Source organism: Salmo salar, chromosome ssa06, assembly GCF_905237065.1.
Source record: "Salmo salar chromosome ssa06, Ssal_v3.1, whole genome shotgun sequence".
NCBI classification, from domain to species: Eukaryota; Metazoa; Chordata; class Actinopteri; order Salmoniformes; family Salmonidae; genus Salmo; species Salmo salar.
Genome location: NC_059447.1, coordinates 58268239 through 58286642, shown reverse-complemented (window position 1 = coordinate 58286642; position 18404 = coordinate 58268239). Strand labels below are relative to the sequence as shown.

Below are 18404 nucleotides of genomic sequence, written 5' to 3'. Positions count from 1 at the left end.
GTGGTTCACATTTTGCTCTGTTGTGGCCTATTGGGAGATGAGATGACCAGCCAGCCCTCAGGACTTTAATTAGCTTTCCACTGGGTGCTGCTGCCTGCGCTCCATGGCCCATCGATTGGCCCCGTCTTTCTATAGAGCTTGTTTCACTAATGCTAGACGTCAAACCAGGACAGCCCTTATCATTAGATAACTAGTTCAAACCTGACCCCCCTCATTTGTAGGAGTTCACTCGTTGTTGGCAGCACGCTTTTCCATACGGCCTCTGTGGCCCTCTTCAATGTTGTATATGGTTTAGCTGCATGGATCAATGCAATTAACTTACATACTGAATGTATTTTTTCATTTGCAAAACTTAGCCTGGCCCTAGATCTGTATCTAGCCTGCTCCTAGATCTGTATCTAGCCTGCTCCTAGATCTGTATCTAGCCTGCTCCTAGATCTGAATGTCCTTAAGCCAACTCCTCTATCATTGTCATATTTATGTAACCTCGACACTATATTTTACAGAGACCTGCTGAAATGGTGTGATAGGATCAGCAGTAACTTTGACAGCACCTCGTCTGCCACCGCTCAACATGTCTTTCTGGAGGTAAGCCTCGAGTCACAGCACAGGCTGGCATTGCAATGTTATCGCCCACCTGCCATATTTACTTAGCTAATGAAGCTTTCTGGCTTGAACCGGCTTAAATCGGAGATCGTTATTCACCACTGTTCATTGGGCATTCTGTAACTTAGAACTCTGTGTGGAACTGAGGAGTTCTAGAGACTGGTAAGATTATAACCCAATCTTGGTTCGGAAAGAAAATCCTGCAGCTGCGCTAGCACTCGATGTCTTTAACACTTTGTCATAGCTGTTTCGGGTTAGCCTCGTGAACCAGAATGTGCTGCTGATCAGGATGGTTGAGCAAGGCTAGTTTAGGATAGACTATGGATAGATTCATTGGCATAGCACAATGTATCTTTGAATGGAAAAATCAATGTAGCTGTAACGGTCTCAGAAACATTTAACAGTTTGACTGCCCCCCCCTCCACCACACCGCTCTTCTTTACTGTACTGTTTTGTGGCTTTCCCCCCTTTTAGGCCCTAGACTGCTTCACGGCCATGCTATCCCGACCAGAGAGTAGGCTACGCATGGCTGAGGTCATCGGCAGCAAGCTCAACATCTCCAAAGAGAAGGTAAGTGCAGCACCACTGGAAATGACGGGCCACTGCCCGACAAGGTGGGCCATTTGGGACTCAGACATTGTGACTGTTTGTTTGTTGTTGACTGTTGACGTGATGGTCGTGTGCCCCTCAGGCCGCACATTTCTGCCAGATGTACAAGCCTGGCATCTCTGGGACGGAGTCGGAGGCCTTGGTGGGCAGAGTGACCCTGGAACGGAAGCAGAACGAAGTGGTCCGCATCTGCAAGTAAGTCAGCAAACTGTGTGACCTAAAATAACATTTGGTGGCATCTGATGCATCCCGATTTGTTTAAGCCAGTGAAGTAGCCGGCCGCCTAAGGGTTAGTAGTCAGTTATTTGGCTGGCAGCTGGGGCTTATGGAACGCACTGGGTCAGGCTGCCAGCCCTGTCAGTATGTGCACGTAATCTCTCTGTTTTACACAATATAGTCACTGTGCCAGGCCAAACACTTACCCAAGCTGGGGAACAGCCAAGTAGACTCCCCGCTGGTTGATGGAATCCACTTTTAATTGATCCCTACAGATGTCGGATCTTAACGTGATCACGCTTTTGTTGCCGAGAATTTTCCTGCTGCATCAGAGAATTCAAATGAGCCTGTTGAGTCCCTGGAAAAAGTGTCAGTGTGGGTTCGATTCCGGCCCACACCCTTCTGGCACAAATAACTAAATTGCCCTGATTTACTTGATTTATTTACACCTTTCAAATATGGACAGTCCAGGGATATTTTACCCCCCCCGATCCTGCTAAGAAATGACCACGCCAGACACTTTTGGATAACAGAAATAGGAAACATGTTGGCTACACCAACGTTAGTTTCCATTCACGCAGTGTCGGGTAAATTGTCACAGTAGGAAATCTATTACGTATTGACGTTTTAACAAGCTGGCGATGGTTGCAATAGATCCCTTGTTATTTGATTATATTCCAATAGGTTCCATTCTGTAGGCTCGGGGCTCTCCAATCCCATTCCTGTAGAGCTACCCTCCTGTTAGTTACAACTGGGGTTGGATTGAAAACCAACTTCATTCAGTCGGAGCGAAAACCAATAGGACGGTAGCTCTCCAGGAACATGGTTGGCGAGCCCTGTGTTAACCTATCACATATTGAAAGGTGTAAAAAAAAAAAAAAAACGATAATAAGCTAGTTGATGAGCTGATTGGGCCATCAGTTGATTGACAGATGTAGTGGTACTGTAGAACGCTAACATTTCCTCCAGTGTGGATGCTCGTCCACGTTTCGTAGTCTATGTATCATTTGTCAATATAGTTTTGGTCTTAGGCGTGGAGTGAAAGCCTGTATTAATGTTTCGTAACGCTGTCAAGATGTTTATGCACTTGAGCCTATCCTAAGACGATTTTGTTGAGCTGAAGCATTTTTCTTTGTGCAAATTATTAGAATATTCGTTTTACTTCTTAAATGAATGCTATTTACTTGTAGGCCTAATGTATGCCGCACTATATCGCCCAGCGCTGGGCGCGAACTCGCAGTTGGAGCGCGCTGCTTAGACCACAATGCTACGGCAGGCAGTAAGAATACCGATGGAACGTGGGAGCGTCGTTTTTTTTGATCATTTTGTTTTAAGCGTTCCCCAAACCACAGATCCAACCATAACCACTCGGAATGAATGCCTAAACTGTTAACCTTTTCGAGTTGTTTCTGTTTTAACCCTGTAACCACGCGGAATTAATGCGTCAAAAATAGACCTTCATCCACGAGTCAAAGGGCAGTGGGCCGGATTCGAACCTACGCCGACTCTGGCATATGTGTGCCAGGGTCAGTGGCTGTAACCAGACATGCACTGAGGAAACTGTTCATTTATTCTGCCTGTTGCTTGCCTTCAACATACAGTACCAGTCAAAAGTTTGGACCCACCTACTCATTCAAGGGTTTTTCTTTATTTGTCCTATTTTCTACATTGTAGAATAATAGTGAAGACATCAAAGCTATGAAATAACACATATGGAGTCATGTAGTAACCAAATTCTAAATATTTCTTCAGATATTCAAATCCTCCCGCTGAAGGATTATTTTCCTTCCGCTGAAGGATTATTTTCCTCCTGCGGCGAAAGGGGTCAAGTTAAGATCCCGACATCTTTAACGACACACTATGATAAACCAGCAAATATTCCAAGCCTCCGCCTATGACTAAAAACATGTGGATTCTTCCTTTCCAAACCTGTCAGATCTATTGTACCCGGCTCTAAATCCCGAAGAAAGCAAATGCACATTTTGTTTTTGAAAGGCATTTGCTAAATAGAAATACAATTGGCAATTTCCGCAATAAGATAGCATAGGCCTAATTGTGGATTTCATGTGTCATTAGGTCTTTTGACCTTGTTTTATGCATTTGCATGTTGAAAGCATTCTAGGCAAAACTTGAGTGAAAGCATAACCTAACCTATATGTGCCTCCATGTGTACAGCGAGAAGCAGACATTTGCTGCCACGCGACCCTCTGCGGTGCTTTTGGAACAGCTAGCTGTGTGTGTTACCAAGGGGGAACCCATCCTCCTGGTTGGTGAGACGGGCACGGGCAAGACGTCCACTGTGCAGTACCTGGCTGGACTCACTGGTGAGACACACAACACTGCCAGGAAGCTCCTCTCAGACAACATGGTACAATGGGAACCCACTAACCACCACTTCTGTTCGCCTCCTGTCCTCGCTCCCTCTCCTCTCTCCTCTCTCTCCAGGACACAGGTTACGGGTGGTGAATATGAACCAGCAGAGCGACACAGCTGACCTGCTAGGAGGGTAAGTGAATTACAACAGAAGACCTAGCTAGTCCTTTTCTTATATGACCTTTCACCTATACCGGCATATTCAGACTGGGAAAATGCCTGTGTTGGTACTGAGTATCCATATTCTCTTCCCCGATCTGCAGGTATAAACCAGTGGACCACAAGCTGATCCTGCTGCCCCTGCGTGAGGCCTTCGAGGACGTGTTCTCCCAGACGTACTCCCGCAAGCAGAACCTGACCTTCCTGGGCCACGTGCAGACCTGCTTCAGGGGCAAGCGCTGGCCGGACCTGCTCAAGCTCATGGACCACGTCTGCAAGTCGGCCCTCGGCAAGTCGGAGCTGCAGGAGAAGAACAATGGTACCGTCACCCACTTTTTAGATGTTGTCTGTGTCCTAAGTGGCACCCTATTCCCTTGGGGATCTGGTCGAAAGTAGTGCACTATTTAGAGAATAGGGAGCCATTTGGGGAACTACGACAGAAGTACCTTAAACCCCTCTCATCTTGAATAGCTTAGCCGTACTCTCACTGTGACAGCGACGTGAGCGTTGCCTCAGGCTATTCTCACTGTGTGGTTTTGTGTGTCTCCTCCAGCTGCCTTGCTGCAGGACCAGTGGGAAGCCCTGGCTGTGAGGCTGGCTCAAACCCAGCAGCAGATCAGAGCCTGTGAGACCACACTGGTCTTTGCCTTTGTGGAGGTAATGGCTTACCTAAAGCCTCTCCTTTCTTACACACACACACACACACACACACACACACACACACACACACACACACACGCGCTACACATCCCTGTTGCTCACCAACCTGTTATTATGATGCTAAACTCTGTGTGTCTATCTTTCTACAGGGGACTCTGGCCCAGGCGGTGAAGAAAGGAGAGTGGATCCTGCTGGATGAGATGAACCTGGCTGCAGCAGAGACCCTGGAGTGTCTGAGTGGTCTGCTGGAGGGCACCGCCGGCTCTCTGGTGCTGCTGGACCGCGGAGACACTGGTGAGGCTCCCACCGCTCTCCGTAGCATGTTATGACATGTTATATATTACATGTAATAAATGACTTATTATTCTCATGATTTTGGTCATAAAGTTATTAGTTGATCATGACCTTGGAAATCACTTTGATGCTGACCAGAATAAAACTCCACCTTTTTTTTGTTGTTGCACAGAGCCCCTGGTTCGCCATCCAGACTTCCGTCTCTTTGCCTGCATGAACCCAGCGACTGACGTGGGGAAGAGGAACCTGCCCCTGGGCATCAGAAACAGGTGGGAACAAGAGAGAACCAGGCCTGGTGTGGGCCTGAAATGTCTTTAACTTACCGACAACCCCTACTAATGGTGGTTTGACTTTGTAACCGTTGTCTTTTTCCCCAGGTTCACTGAGCTGTATGTGGAAGAGCTGGAGAACGAGGGAGACCTGCTCATCCTGGTGTCTGACTACCTGAAAGGATTGAACCCTAGTAAAAACGTCATCAACGGCATCATAAGGTCAGGGGTCAGAACACTGTCGTAGCCATCACGTGGCTCATGAAGTTCCCGCAAAATCACGTTGAATGTCATGTCATATTGATTGCTGACTTGATTGATTGGATCATTTTGTCGATGCAGCTTTTACCTGGCGGTGCGTAAAGAGGCGACCTCCAAGCTGGTGGATGGGACAGGACACCATCCCCACTACAGCCTGCGTACCCTCTGCAGGGCTCTGAAGTACGTGGCAGCCAACCCCTGCCACAGCGTCCAGCGCTCTCTCTACGAGGTAGGAGGCCAAAGGCTGTGTCACTGTTGATATCCTCAGTAACGTCATTGATTTAGATGGGACCATAGGTTCAGATGTCACCAGATTCTCCATTGGTGTCTTTCTCCAGGGCTTCTGTCTGAGTTTCCTCACCCAGCTGGACCGCAGCTCCCATCCCATGGTCCAGAAACTGGTGTGTCAACACATCATGGGCGGAAACGTCAGGTGTCTGAAGCAGGTAAAACAGCAGTCCCGTACAATGACTAATTAGGTCCGAAGACATTTATGCAATGCCGATTTCTGAGTGTTTTGAACATTTTTAAAGGCACAATCTGGGGTCATTTCAAGTGCTTAATTAATCATGAGTTCACGAGTGAGCCGCGTCTCCTGATCTGTGTGTTTTCCCCCAGCCCATCCCGGAGCCCACTGGGCGACCCTGCATCCAGATGGAAGGCTACTGGGTTTCCCAGGGGGAGATGGAGCCAGCCCTGGACCCCAGCTACATTCTGACCACCTCCGTCAAGCTCAACCTGCGTGACCTGGCCAGGGTGGTGTCCGCCGGGTAGGCAAACTGACCTGCTGCCGTCAATCAACCTAGTCAATATCCGTGGAGCCCAGAACCATTTATTTAGTTGGGCCAATGACGTTTCTGCGTTGTGATGCGTTTACGTGACACGTCAACGTTCTATGGCAGCCATGTTATCTCCGCATTTAACATTACATGGGGGATATTAGGAAAAAAGTCCTATAAAACTGATGGCTCTGGAAGAGCCTGGTCATAGTAGCCACTATCTGACAGCTGTATTCAGGGTTGATTCTGTTTCTTTAAAGGGAAATTGTGTTGTCAACCTGAGCGTCACACGAGTTGTGTTAGCGAAACATTCGTTGCGTCATCACTCGCTGCTGCCATAAAGACGACATGGCTGGTTTTCACACGTCGTTGCGTGTTTCCATGCCCACACCGAACGGGTCAATCGTCCCCCCACTAAGTGCTTGATTGTTTCTCTGCCCTTCATTAATTCGGTCCTCTCTGGACACATGGGCTTGCATCCCAGATGGCACCCTGTTCCCTACGTAGTGCGCTACTTCTGACCAAAACCCTAGGCGCCATTTGGGACACGGCCATGGCCTCTACACTCGAGGCCAAGGAAAATCAATCAACTCCTCTTCCACGAATTGCGCAGTGGGACACGGCTACAAACAGACGGTACCAAAAGCCAGTAGAAGTGTTGTGTTGATGTGTTTCTGTTTTGTTCTTCAGGAGCCACCCGGTCCTGATCCAAGGAGAGACCTCGGTGGGAAAGACCAGCCTGATCAGGTGGATAGCGGCCGCCACGGGGAACCAGTGTGTGAGGATCAACAACCACGAGCACACAGACATCCAGGAGTACATCGGCTGCTACTCCTCTGACGGCAGGGGCAAGCTGGTCTTCAAAGAGGGTACGGCCAGTTCCATGCTGTAGCCCTGCAGTGTCTCACACAGCCTGTAGTAAACACTCTGTTCATGATTACGGTGTAATGTCGTGTGTGTGTGTGTGTCTCTCTGTGTTTGCTTCCCCTACAGGCGTTCTGATTGACGCCATGAGAAAAGGCTACTGGATCATTTTAGATGAATTGAACTTGGCCCCTACAGACGTCCTGGAGGCCCTGAACAGACTGCTGGACGACAACAGGGAGCTGTTTGTCGCAGAGACACAGGAAGTGGTCAAAGCTCATCCCCGATTCATGCTGTTCGCTACCCAGAATCCTCCTGGTTTCTACGGAGGCAGAAAGGTACGCGTCACTCAGGCCATAGTGGGATATTAAGATTCAGTTGGGATAGTGTAGTTTGGTTATTTCAAGCAAGCACACAGAGTACGATGTGATCTCTCCCTTAAGAGAGTCAAAGTGGGATAGTGATAGTGTAGCAGTGTTAATTTCATCAACAAAAATTGTGACAAGAATATTTGTCAAACACACTTTTTTTGTGGCAATTGACAAGACTATAACTGAGTAAATAGACCCAGAAAAAACTTTAACTAAACAAAATAGATTTTGATTTCCGTTGGCTAAAAGGAGATGAGTCAAAATTGTCTCTAACTAAAATCTAACTACTAAGTAGACTAGACAATAGTTTTTAGAGCGATTGAGAGCTTCTCAGTGATAAGCACAATATTAATATTAGCAGCCCTGATGTGGAGCGCAGTTTTGTTCAGCAGTGAGAAGGACACGGCCACACCTGGTACACACAGCCTGCTGTACATCAGCTGGTGAGCTGCGGAGGAGCAAGCGAGGAGTGTGGGCAGACAGGCTCCGCCTCCGATTATACACATCGCCAGGCGACTCTCTTGCTTCCGCGTAGCTAACCAATCACCTCCAGGCTTCTAGTTAACTACCCTTTCGCCGGGTTAAGAAACACAAGCTGCTTTACAAAATTCAAAACAATAGCAGCATTGAGTTTAATAGTAAAACAACAGTGCAGCTATGTTTTTCTCTCCCTTGAGTATAGAAAAGTAGGCGGTCTTTTGTAATTTGTAGTCTCGCTCAACCCTCCCACTTTCCCCAGTGATTTTCATAGCCAGGTTATGCAGCCAAATCTCCCTCTTTTCCTCCGAGAAAACATCTTGATTCTATCCCTTAGGCTAATTCTAGCCCGTAGGCTAACCCAAGGCGCTTTCAGCAGGACGCAACGTTTTGGAATGTTCAGATAGCATATTTCTATCTAGAACAAACATGCCTTTCTGACACGTTGAATACGGAACAACTTTGGCTCTATTCATGGGATTTCTATCTGCAACGTTTGAGGATATTTTGCAAAGAACGTGGCCCTGGTAACATTACCAATAGCCTACATGAAAACATTTAGTGGCACAAAAATAAAGGAAAAGGGATAGCAAGCTATTTATTGACTAAATCCCTCTAGCCACTTCACTATATCTGACTGGGTAAATCACTTTCTCGAGCACTGGGACTTCAGCGATAGGGACTCGTGACTCGACCGACCATTGGTGACTCGGACTCGATTACAGGGGACACTCTTGCTCTCCACTCTCTTCTGTGTGTCCTTGTTTGTTTTGTATGTAATGTGCAGTATCTAAGCTGAATTCGGGAATATATCATTCTTATATATGTTAGTCATATTTCTGCTGTTGGGACGAGAATAGGATGTTATGCAGTTGGACAAGGCTATGACAAGGCTATGTATGTTCGCGTACATGGAATAACTAGACTAAATCATTCTTGAAACGACATGATATTTTAGTCAGAATGACGTAAGACTGGACCAAATCTCAAAAAAAAAAAAAAAGTGTCAAAAACAAACGCTGCGGTGTAGTTTGACAGGCCGAGTCCCATTGATTGCAATGTAATCTTACCCCCCGTCAGGTGCTGTCCAGGGCCTTCAGGAATCGCTTTGTGGAGCTTCACTTTGACGAGTTGCCCAGTGACGAGCTAGAGACCATCCTCTGCCAGAGATGTAGTCTCCCTCCGTCCTACTGCTCCAAGCTGGTCAAGGTCATGCAGGATCTCCAGGTGAGTGTCACATATTTGACCTCCCTTTCACATGCTAACTCATTGCTTTTGGCATTAAGGTAATGCTGTTGTGTGTGTGTGTGTGTGTGTAGTCTCTTCGCAGGGGATCCACAGTGTTTGCTGGGAAACATGGCTTCATCACCCTGAGAGATCTGTTCCGCTGGGCCGACCGCTATCGGCTGGAGGAGCAGACAGACGCCTCCCGCGATTGGCTGCAGCATTTAGCTGATGATGGTAAGGCCCAATCGAATCACACCCCTATCTTACGCAAAATGCACATTTTCGTTTTTTGTCTCTTGCTTTTTCCGTGCCTTTTGGGGGGGGGGATTGTGTCGATGACACATCCACTTCATATAATGTAATCAAACGCTGTCTCTCTCTCTCAGGGTTCATGCTGCTGGCTGGGCGAGTGAGGAAGCCAGAGGAGGCCGCCACCATCCAGTCTATCCTGGAGAAACACTTCAAGAGGACGGTGAACCCTGACAACCTGTTCTCAGAGGAGCAGCTCACCACCCAGTTTAGTGAGTAGAGCAGAGCCTGGTTCACACAGACAACAATTGAACCACAACCCAACGGAGTGCATGACCCTGTTCGTTCACAGCCAATTCATATTGGAGGAGAGTGTCAACGACACAGGAAAGCATTCAACTAAAACTATCATGTCAAAAGTGCAGAATGTGGTATGGAGAATGTTTAATATAAAGGTGGTGTCCTGTGAGTGCATGTAAGAGGACCCACAAATTACCCACGGTTGTACGTACTCAATATGTACTTCAGGGTGTACTTCAAGGTGTGTATATCACTGTTCTCCATTATTTGGGGACAATAGTGTGTGAACATGAAAATTGAGTGTGAAGTGTATGGAATGTGGGTCACGTGGCGTTGTCCTTCTCAACTGGAATGACACCCGCTCCCTTTGCGTAACGTACCCCAATGATTTCAATCAAGTTGAGTAGGCCAAATGTTGTTTTTATCGGTCAGTGTGTGATTGGGTTATTGTGATTGGCAGGTCCGTCCGTGGACAGCATCGCGGGAGTGCCTGAGGAGTTCCGTCACGTGGTGTGGACGCGGGGGATGAGGAGACTGGCCGTGCTGGTGGGACGGGCCCTGCGTTTCGGGGAGTCTGTTCTGTTGGTGGGAGACACTGGGTACGATTCATACGGAGTCCCTGATTGTCCATTTGAATTAGAAATATAATTTCCAAAGCAAGCATGGTAAAGTGAATGGCTCAGTAGTACCTACAGAACGACAAATCTCTGTGTCTACATATCCGGAGGCCACTGCATTACAGTATTAGCCTCCAGAATGACAGATCAGTTAGGACGTAAGTTTTCTCTCCCCCCCCCCCCCCCCCCAGGTGCGGTAAGACCACTATCTGCCAGCTCTTTGCTGCGCTGGCCGGACAGAAGTTCTTCTCCCTCAACTGTCACCTGCACATGGAGACGTCTGACTTCCTGGGCGGCCTGCGCCCTGTCAGACACACTGGGACGCAGCAGGTAGATGGATACTACACTGATATTGGGCACAATCTAAATGAACTATGAACGTATAAGGCTTAATGAAGCCATCATAAACTCTTCGTAAGGCATTTTTAACTTATTAATTGAGGTAAAAAAATAAATGAAATAAAGTGATGCTGTATTGGTAAAGATAATGCAGTCACAAATGATAATGCAACAGATAATGCAGTCCCACTGACCCCCTCCTGTCGTTGTGTGTTGGTACAGGCGGACGCTGAGGACGGCAGGTTGTTTGAGTGGCACGACGGGCCCCTGGTCCTGGCCATGAGAGAGGGAGGGGTGTTCCTCATGGACGAGATCTCCCTGGCTGACGACTCTGTGTTGGAGAGACTCAACAGGTACACACCCTGACTATGTTCCAGTATCGGCACTAGTATACGACTTAGAATCCTTCCCCAATACACGACTTCATTCTAAATGGAATGCTAGTGTGGATATGGGAATAGAGCCGCTTCCTCACAAGAATTAGCGTATAGCACTTCATTAGATAGCATTGACCCTCTCTGACCCTGCTCTCTGATTGCTCTCTGATTGGCTCAGTGTCCTAGAGACGGAGAAGTCTCTGGTGCTGGCAGAGAAAGGAAGTGGCGACGACGACGACGTGGAGGTGATTACAGCAGGGCAGAACTTCCGCCTGGTAGCTACAATGAACCCTGGGGGAGACTTCGGGAAGAAGGAGGTGAACAGTCTATATTCTATTATTTTCTAACTCTGCCTGTAAAGGACCACAAGCACGTTTGTTTGTTAGGTGAACGATCAGTCCAACTTGTTAACATTTCTCTGCGTGTGTCCAGCTCTCACCTGCGCTGAGGAACAGGTTCACAGAGATCTGGTGCCCCCAGAGCAACAGCCGCAGTGACCTGGTGCAGATCATCCAGCACAACCTGAGGACTGGCCTCTCATTGGACGATAGCGACCACCAAGGTACTCCTCTCCTCCACACACCACAGACATAATACAGCTATTCATCTAGGAGTAGCGTTTGGTAGGCTAGAATAGTCTGACCGCATATTTTATATGGTCTTCTCCAGTTTTTGTTGTGCTTTGCTTCAAATGTGTTGCACCCTCTGTGTTAATTTGGCGCCAGTACTTTCAATATCCGTTTTACTTCCTTTTTGTGGCCATCTCTCACCATGACCCTTTGACCCCCAACCCAGGAGGACACATCGCCGAGCTCATGCTGGACTTCATCGACTGGCTGACCGACCAGGACTTTGGGCGGCGCTGCATGGTCAGCGTCAGGGACATCCTGTCCTGGGTCAACTTCCTCAACCTGGTGTGTGAGCGAGACGCCGACGGCTTCATGACCATGGGGGACGAGGGCGAGGAGGAGGCCGAGTGGGATCTCCGGCTGGACACGGTCACTGCCTTCATCCACGCAGCGTGCCTGGTCTACGTGGACGGCATCGGCTCAGGTCAGACACCGGGGCGCAGACTGTTGTTGACGTGTGGAATTACAACAGCAAATGATCCATTGCCAGATTTAGTTTTGCTTATGTATGGCTAGAGTACACAGCACGTGGAAGACGCTGGCTGCTGTTGTGAGAGGCTTAGTAACTACTAGAATCGTTCAATCTCACGCGTCCCTCCTATGATGTCACAGGGACCACGGCGTCTGCTGCGGAGAACGCCCTGGTGGCGCGCAGGGCCTGTCTGAGCTTCCTGCGTACCAAACTGGGTGGGATCACCAAGCTGGACCAGGAGATGCTAGACGCGCTGAGGGTCTACGACACCAGCCTGTCCAGGGAGCCCCATTGGGGGGACGACTTCTTTGGCATCGACCCCTTCTACATCCCCTCAGGTTGGGGACACTTTGATCCTAGACGAGAGCATGGGCCATTGGTCAAAAGTAGTACGCTATATAGGGTGCCATAGGAAGCAAGACCGGAGCGTTTGGTTTAATGGACCTGTTTTTGTAAAACATCCTGCAGTTTCTGTGTGTCGTTGGCGATGAATGCGTTTACCTTTTTCGTTGATTTTGTTTCCTTTTTCCATCCGTTTTTCGTCCTTTTATTCTGATCAGGCCCGGAGAGGGAGAGCAGAAGCCTGACTGACTATGCCATAGCCGCAGGCACCACAGCGGTCAACGCCCAGAGGCTCCTACGGGCCCTGAAGCTGCAGAGACCTGTGCTGCTGGAGGGCTCCCCTGGAGTGGGCAAGACCAGCCTGGTGGCCGCCCTGGCAAAGGCTTCTGGGAACCACCTGGTCAGGATCAACCTCTCCGAGCAGACTGTAAGACGCTGTTCACTAACTTTCACTGGGGCTCTTGTGTTAATATAGAAGGCTTTACTATGATTATGCCAATTTCAAATGTCACATAAAGTTTCTGGATTCATATTTTGTATATGTGTATACTATATAGTATTATTATGTCATTCCTGAACTATCAACTTCAGGTACATGTTGTCATATCGTTGTACTGGTATAAATTTATGAGATTGTGAAATTAAATGAGCAAGGAATTAACAACACAGTAATGGACAAGTGGAAGAACTTTTAACCTATGTACGATGTCATATCCTTTTCTGACAGGATGTGACAGACCTGTTTGGGACAGACCTGCCTGTGGAGGGAGGAAAAGGCGGAGAGTTTGCATGGCGGGATGGCCCTCTCCTGGCTGGACTGAAGGCTGGACACTGGATTGTCCTGGATGAGGTGGGGGGCTCTCACTGTTTTTTGTTATTAACTCCCCAGCAAATAGACATTTGTATAAACTTACTCGAATTTGTGTTGTTTTAGGTGATTATAAATGAAATGTTTCGGAGAAGAATGCGATTTTTATGACACGTCTATTTTTCTGTGTAGTTAAACTTGGCATCACAGTCAGTCCTGGAGGGGTTAAACGCCTGCTTTGACCACCGTGCTGAGATCTACATCCCAGAGCTGGGCATGAGCTTCCAGGTACAACACGAGAAGACCAAGATCTTTGGCTGCCAGAACCCCTTTACTCAAGGAGGGGGGCGCAAGGGCCTGCCCAAATCCTTCCTCAACAGATTCACTCAGGTAAGTGATTAAAGAGCCGGTGTTTTAGATATATTATGTAATGATACGTTGAATAAATATTATGGTTGTTTTTGAATATATTGTAGTCATTTGGGGGGGGAATAAACAGACATTTCACATATTTTCTCAGGTGTTTGTGGATCAACTGACCAGTGAGGACATGGAATTCATAGGAGACTCAATCTTCCCGAACATTGACAATCAGATCATCTCTAAAATGGTGCAGTTCAACAACCGGGTAGGTAGAGCCGTCCTGTTACACCGACTCCCCATTCAGTCCTTTTCAACTCTTTGTTATTCTGGCTCTCTGTGACCGTTGGGGAGGTGACATGTGTCCATATTTGACCTCGCGGCCAAGGACAATGCCCGCCAGCCTGTAGAGCTGCGGCCGATGTTCCTCACATTCAGTGCCATTAGTGCGCGGCGAAGTGACCAAAAAACACGTTGTCCTTGTCAAATGGGTCACTGTAGTCATCTGATTTTATGTTGAGGACTTGTTTGATAGAGAATCAATTCTGTTTTTGTTTTTTCCACCTGTAATGTCATGAAGTAACTGAGCCCCCCCCCCATTTCTTTGTTGGCCACCATATTTCTCATAGTCCGTTTTTGCTGTCTTAAACACCATTTTGTCCAGCCACTCATATTCCTTAACTCTGTTCCCCTAAAAAAACGCAGTAAAAAGAAAGATTTCTGTTTTAATGGACAAAGTTGTATTGCATTCTTATTTTCTCACAGCTGGTCCATGAGGTGTCTGTGGAGAGGAAGTGGGGTCAGAGAGGAGGCCCCTGGGAGTTCAACCTGCGTGACATGTTCCGCTGGTGTCAGCTGATGCAGGCCGACCAATCGCCAGGGTTCTTCAACCCGGGTCAGCATGTGGGGTTGGTGTACGCTGATAGGATGAGGACCGAGGCAGACAAAGCCCAGGTATGTAGACTACAACTCCTGTACATATGTAGCACCTTTACTCGGTGGGTTTGTGTTCAAACTTCCTTTTTTATCTCTTGACGTGTTTTTGTCTTCAGGTGCTGTCTGTGTTCAGGAAGGTGTTTGGTGAGGACTTTGAGCCTTACACCGGATCAAGACAATTCCACATCACTCCACTCAATCTGCAGGTCAGCCATGTTGCGAACTCCATCCAATTTTCAGTTGAAATATATTATTATTATTGGAAGATATTATCAAGAAATGTTTTGATTGTACTGATGAAATGGTGTCGTTCAGAGCTAATTATCGAGAAAGTGAATTGACCCTCTTCTCTGTCCTCCTCCTCTCTCCCTCTCATCCAGGTGGGCTTCTCTGTGCTCCAGCGTAGCGGAGGTGCCCCTGTGGCCCTGGACCCTCCTCTGTCCATCACCCACCAGGCACTTCGGCCCCTGGAGTCCCTGATGAAGTGTGTGGAGATGGGCTGGATGGCGGTGCTGGTGGGCCCCACGGCCAGCGGGAAGACCAGCCTGGTGCGCCTCCTGGCCCTGCTCACCGGACACCGCCTCCGCGTCATGGCCATGAACAGCGCCATGGACACCACCGAGCTGCTGGGAGGGTTCGAGCAGGTAACCAATCACAGAGAGACTTTTGAGAGGATCAGTTTGAGCAAGGCGACGAGCAGAGTAGTTATGTAATCAAGACACCTAATGAGTAGTAATTAGGAATACAAGGTGATTTGTAGATCAGTGATTCTGTGCAGTCCCACTGCAATTTAGCTGAACACGCATACTATAAATGCTTCTTTGTAGCATCTTAGTATTGAGTATTGAGTTATAGTGCTGGTTGAGTTGGGATTGCAGCACGGGTCGGGTCGGCCCCCGTTTTTCCTTCCCAGAGTGCCGAGTTGGGTCTGTTCTCTTTCCAGGTGGACATCGTTCGGCCCTGGCAGCAGGTGCTGGAGAACGTGGACTACATCGTCGCCATGGTGACGCGGCGGGGTCTGATGTCGCTGGACGGGGCGGGGGTGCAGGACACCGAGTTCCTGTTGAAGACCTGGAGCCTGTTCTACCGCTGGCTGAAGGAGGAGGGGCTGGAGAGGACCGGCGGGGCGGTGACCTCGGAGGCGCTCAACAAACTGGAGGTCATCATCCTCCTGCTGCAGAAGCTCAACACCAAGCTCAAGGTGTTCACAGGTACGGTATATTTGACACTTGACGTTGATTGAAGAACACAAACGGGCATGAAGGTACATGTGCATCTTCCTCGAGGTCGTGTCAGGACCAGGCAGCTCCCTCTGGAACAGACGATCGCTAGAGTCACGATGACAGTGTTTGAGTAGTCGATTAATGAAATGTTTGAAGCAAGTCGTAAAGAAGGACAACACTGGGTCGTTGTACACTGGGTCGTTGTACACAGGGGCTGTGGGGAAACTAACCGTAGCATTTTGCTCACTGCACGTATCGTTGCTCGAGGAAAATATCTACCCGTCTTCGTGTGATAAAGTAGTGTAACCTCTTATGTTCTGTGTCCCCGCCCTCTCTCCAGACATGTCCAAGCTGCAGATGGACTTCACCCTGCTGAAGGAGCGTCTGGCCCAGCTGCAGGACGGCTGGAGTAACGGAGGCTTTGAGTGGCTGGACGGCATGCTGGTGCAGGCCCTGCAGGCTGGGGATTGGCTGCTCATGGACAACGTCAACTTCTGCAGGTGAGAAATGGCCTGCATCTGAAATGATCACATTGAAGGAAAAGACACTGTTATATTTCTCAGGTAGTTCCTGAACCCCTTGGTTTGAGTTAACCCTTGGTTTGAGTTAACCCTTGGTCTGATGCAGGATGCCACAAGAGTGTGTTGCAGATGGTAGACGTGTGGTAAATGGCTGTTGTGTTTGTGTTAAGTCCCTCTGTGTTGGACCGTCTGAATGCCCTGCTGGAGCCCGGCGGCTGTCTGACCATCAACGAGCGCGGGGTCATCGACGGAACCACCCCCTCCATCACCCCACACCCCAACTTCAGGTACAATACAAAAGGTTACACACACACACACACACACACTCTGTTTGGATAGTCCAGTCTCAACTCATCACGTCTCCCCATCTCCTTTAGGTTGTTCCTGACCATGGACCCAATCCATGGAGCGATCTCCAGAGCCATGAGGAACCGAGGGGTGGAGATCTACATCCCAGGGGAACACGAGGGGGTCTGCTGGGACACGCTGGACCTGAAGACTGTACTCCACACCGCCGGGGTGACCGGAGACTGTGTGTGTGACCTGCTGATCGAGATACACACCGACATCAAAGCTACCATCTGGGGTAAGCCCTGGGCACTGAGAGAAACCTCTCCAAAAGATGGAGGATATCAGTTAGATATCAGCTGGGGTTGGCACGTTGCTTGTTTCTTCCAAATCAAAGGTATCCGTAGAAGGAGTCCATCTGACATGAATCTCTCTGTCCACCCAGACTCCCCTGCGTCATGCGTCTCCTCCCTGCTCCACGCTGCAGCCCTGCTGTCCTGCCAGCTGCAGAGAGGGGTGGACCTGCCCAGTGCCCTACAGCATGCCTGTGGTGAGGCCTACTCCCTCTGCCAACGCACCAACGCCAGCCAACAGGTACCAACCACCACCACCTTGTCTATTATAGACCACCGTATGAAACTCTCACCGCTACCCTCAGCCAATCAGCCTGTTACTCTGTGATGTGGGATACCCCGGAGACCAGTCTAGATCTATGTAGTGACATCCCACTGTCCAATACGACTTCTATTCTCATATGTTTATATTCTATCTTATTGATAAGCTTTACATGTTTTGCCCCCTGCTCTGTTTTGTTCCAGCAAGCCCAGGAGGTGATTGAGCGTCGCCTGTCCATCCTGGACACAGAGGACTGGGGCAGCGGGCTGCTGTGTGCCGGGGTGTGGCCCGACGGCTTCCCCTCCGCCCTGCTATCCACGGAGGACTCCTGCTTCTCCTCGGTCCTCCGCGACGGACAGGTCCTCTCCTTCTGCCTCAACACGCTCAGCATGCAGGGCAAGAGGTGAGAGACTCGTAGGTCACAGGTCGGGCCAGGGGTTTTTACTGATCATATGACAAGGCCTGGAAAAACAGATTAGAACTAGGCCCCAGAGATTTACCGGGTCTTATTGTAGCGATAATGCTACCGTTTTGGATTGACGTGTGTCACCAGGAGCCGTCCGCTGAGCCTGTGTGACCTCCAGAGGGCGCTTCAGAGCGGGACAGCGCTGCACGAGGGTCTGGTGTTCTCCGGCGGCGTGGTGGACCTGGTGGAGGACGGTGACGCCCTACGCCTGCTACCCACCGCCGTCAGACTCCTCATCGAAAGGGCCTCGCACTCCGACTGGATGCTCCGCACCGCCTGGCTCTCCAGCCTAGCCAAGAGCTACAAGCACGCCCCTGGTAGGGAGCTCCACTCACTGCTCTTATTCCTATGTTTTTTTAAATCCTTTATGGAGCTTTGTAGCCGTCTGTCTGTGGTGCATGTTACTCTGAAGGACTTCTCTGATATCCGTTTTATTGTTTCAGAGGTGGCACTGGTGCAGCTGGAGGCAGGGAACAGAGCTCTGAAGGCCATGTTCAGCAGCAAGCTGACTGTGAAGGGAAAGTCCCTCACTGAGCTGCTGCAGCCACACAGCACAGGTAGGCTAAACAAACTCAATTCCTCAACGTGTACGTTATATACCGATTGTACCAACAACAAAAACCTCCCCGGCTATTTCCGAACACCCTCCAACTCTTTTGCACAGATCTTACATACCATAACTCCCATCAAAACAATC

At 49.0% G+C, this 18404-nt stretch overlaps 1 protein-coding gene across 3 annotated transcripts in view; it reads left to right on the top strand.

The window, feature by feature from the left end:
- Positions 1-18404, top strand: part of LOC106607713 (midasin) — a 43799-nt gene that overhangs the window by 4101 nt on the left and 21294 nt on the right. For all 3 annotated transcript variants that reach the window (XM_045720768.1, XM_014204961.2, XM_014204960.2), the window contains exons 11-50: positions 507-588; positions 1081-1176; positions 1298-1410; positions 3607-3755; positions 3877-3937; positions 4068-4282; positions 4517-4620; positions 4773-4917; positions 5090-5186; positions 5295-5408; positions 5529-5676; positions 5786-5893; positions 6066-6217; positions 6917-7095; positions 7220-7428; positions 9019-9165; positions 9258-9399; positions 9552-9686; positions 10175-10313; positions 10523-10661; positions 10893-11023; positions 11226-11364; positions 11480-11609; positions 11843-12100; positions 12289-12486; positions 12709-12917; positions 13218-13340; positions 13491-13688; positions 13819-13926; positions 14424-14612; positions 14711-14800; positions 14975-15238; positions 15538-15805; positions 16158-16317; positions 16509-16625; positions 16716-16924; positions 17072-17220; positions 17445-17644; positions 17795-18024; positions 18151-18264. In XM_045720768.1, coding sequence (XP_045576724.1) covers positions 507-588; positions 1081-1176; positions 1298-1410; positions 3607-3755; positions 3877-3937; positions 4068-4282; positions 4517-4620; positions 4773-4917; positions 5090-5186; positions 5295-5408; positions 5529-5676; positions 5786-5893; positions 6066-6217; positions 6917-7095; positions 7220-7428; positions 9019-9165; positions 9258-9399; positions 9552-9686; positions 10175-10313; positions 10523-10661; positions 10893-11023; positions 11226-11364; positions 11480-11609; positions 11843-12100; positions 12289-12486; positions 12709-12917; positions 13218-13340; positions 13491-13688; positions 13819-13926; positions 14424-14612; positions 14711-14800; positions 14975-15238; positions 15538-15805; positions 16158-16317; positions 16509-16625; positions 16716-16924; positions 17072-17220; positions 17445-17644; positions 17795-18024; positions 18151-18264 — 6158 coding nt within the window. The remainder of the gene's footprint in view (positions 1-506; positions 589-1080; positions 1177-1297; positions 1411-3606; positions 3756-3876; positions 3938-4067; positions 4283-4516; positions 4621-4772; positions 4918-5089; positions 5187-5294; positions 5409-5528; positions 5677-5785; positions 5894-6065; positions 6218-6916; positions 7096-7219; positions 7429-9018; positions 9166-9257; positions 9400-9551; positions 9687-10174; positions 10314-10522; positions 10662-10892; positions 11024-11225; positions 11365-11479; positions 11610-11842; positions 12101-12288; positions 12487-12708; positions 12918-13217; positions 13341-13490; positions 13689-13818; positions 13927-14423; positions 14613-14710; positions 14801-14974; positions 15239-15537; positions 15806-16157; positions 16318-16508; positions 16626-16715; positions 16925-17071; positions 17221-17444; positions 17645-17794; positions 18025-18150; positions 18265-18404) is intronic.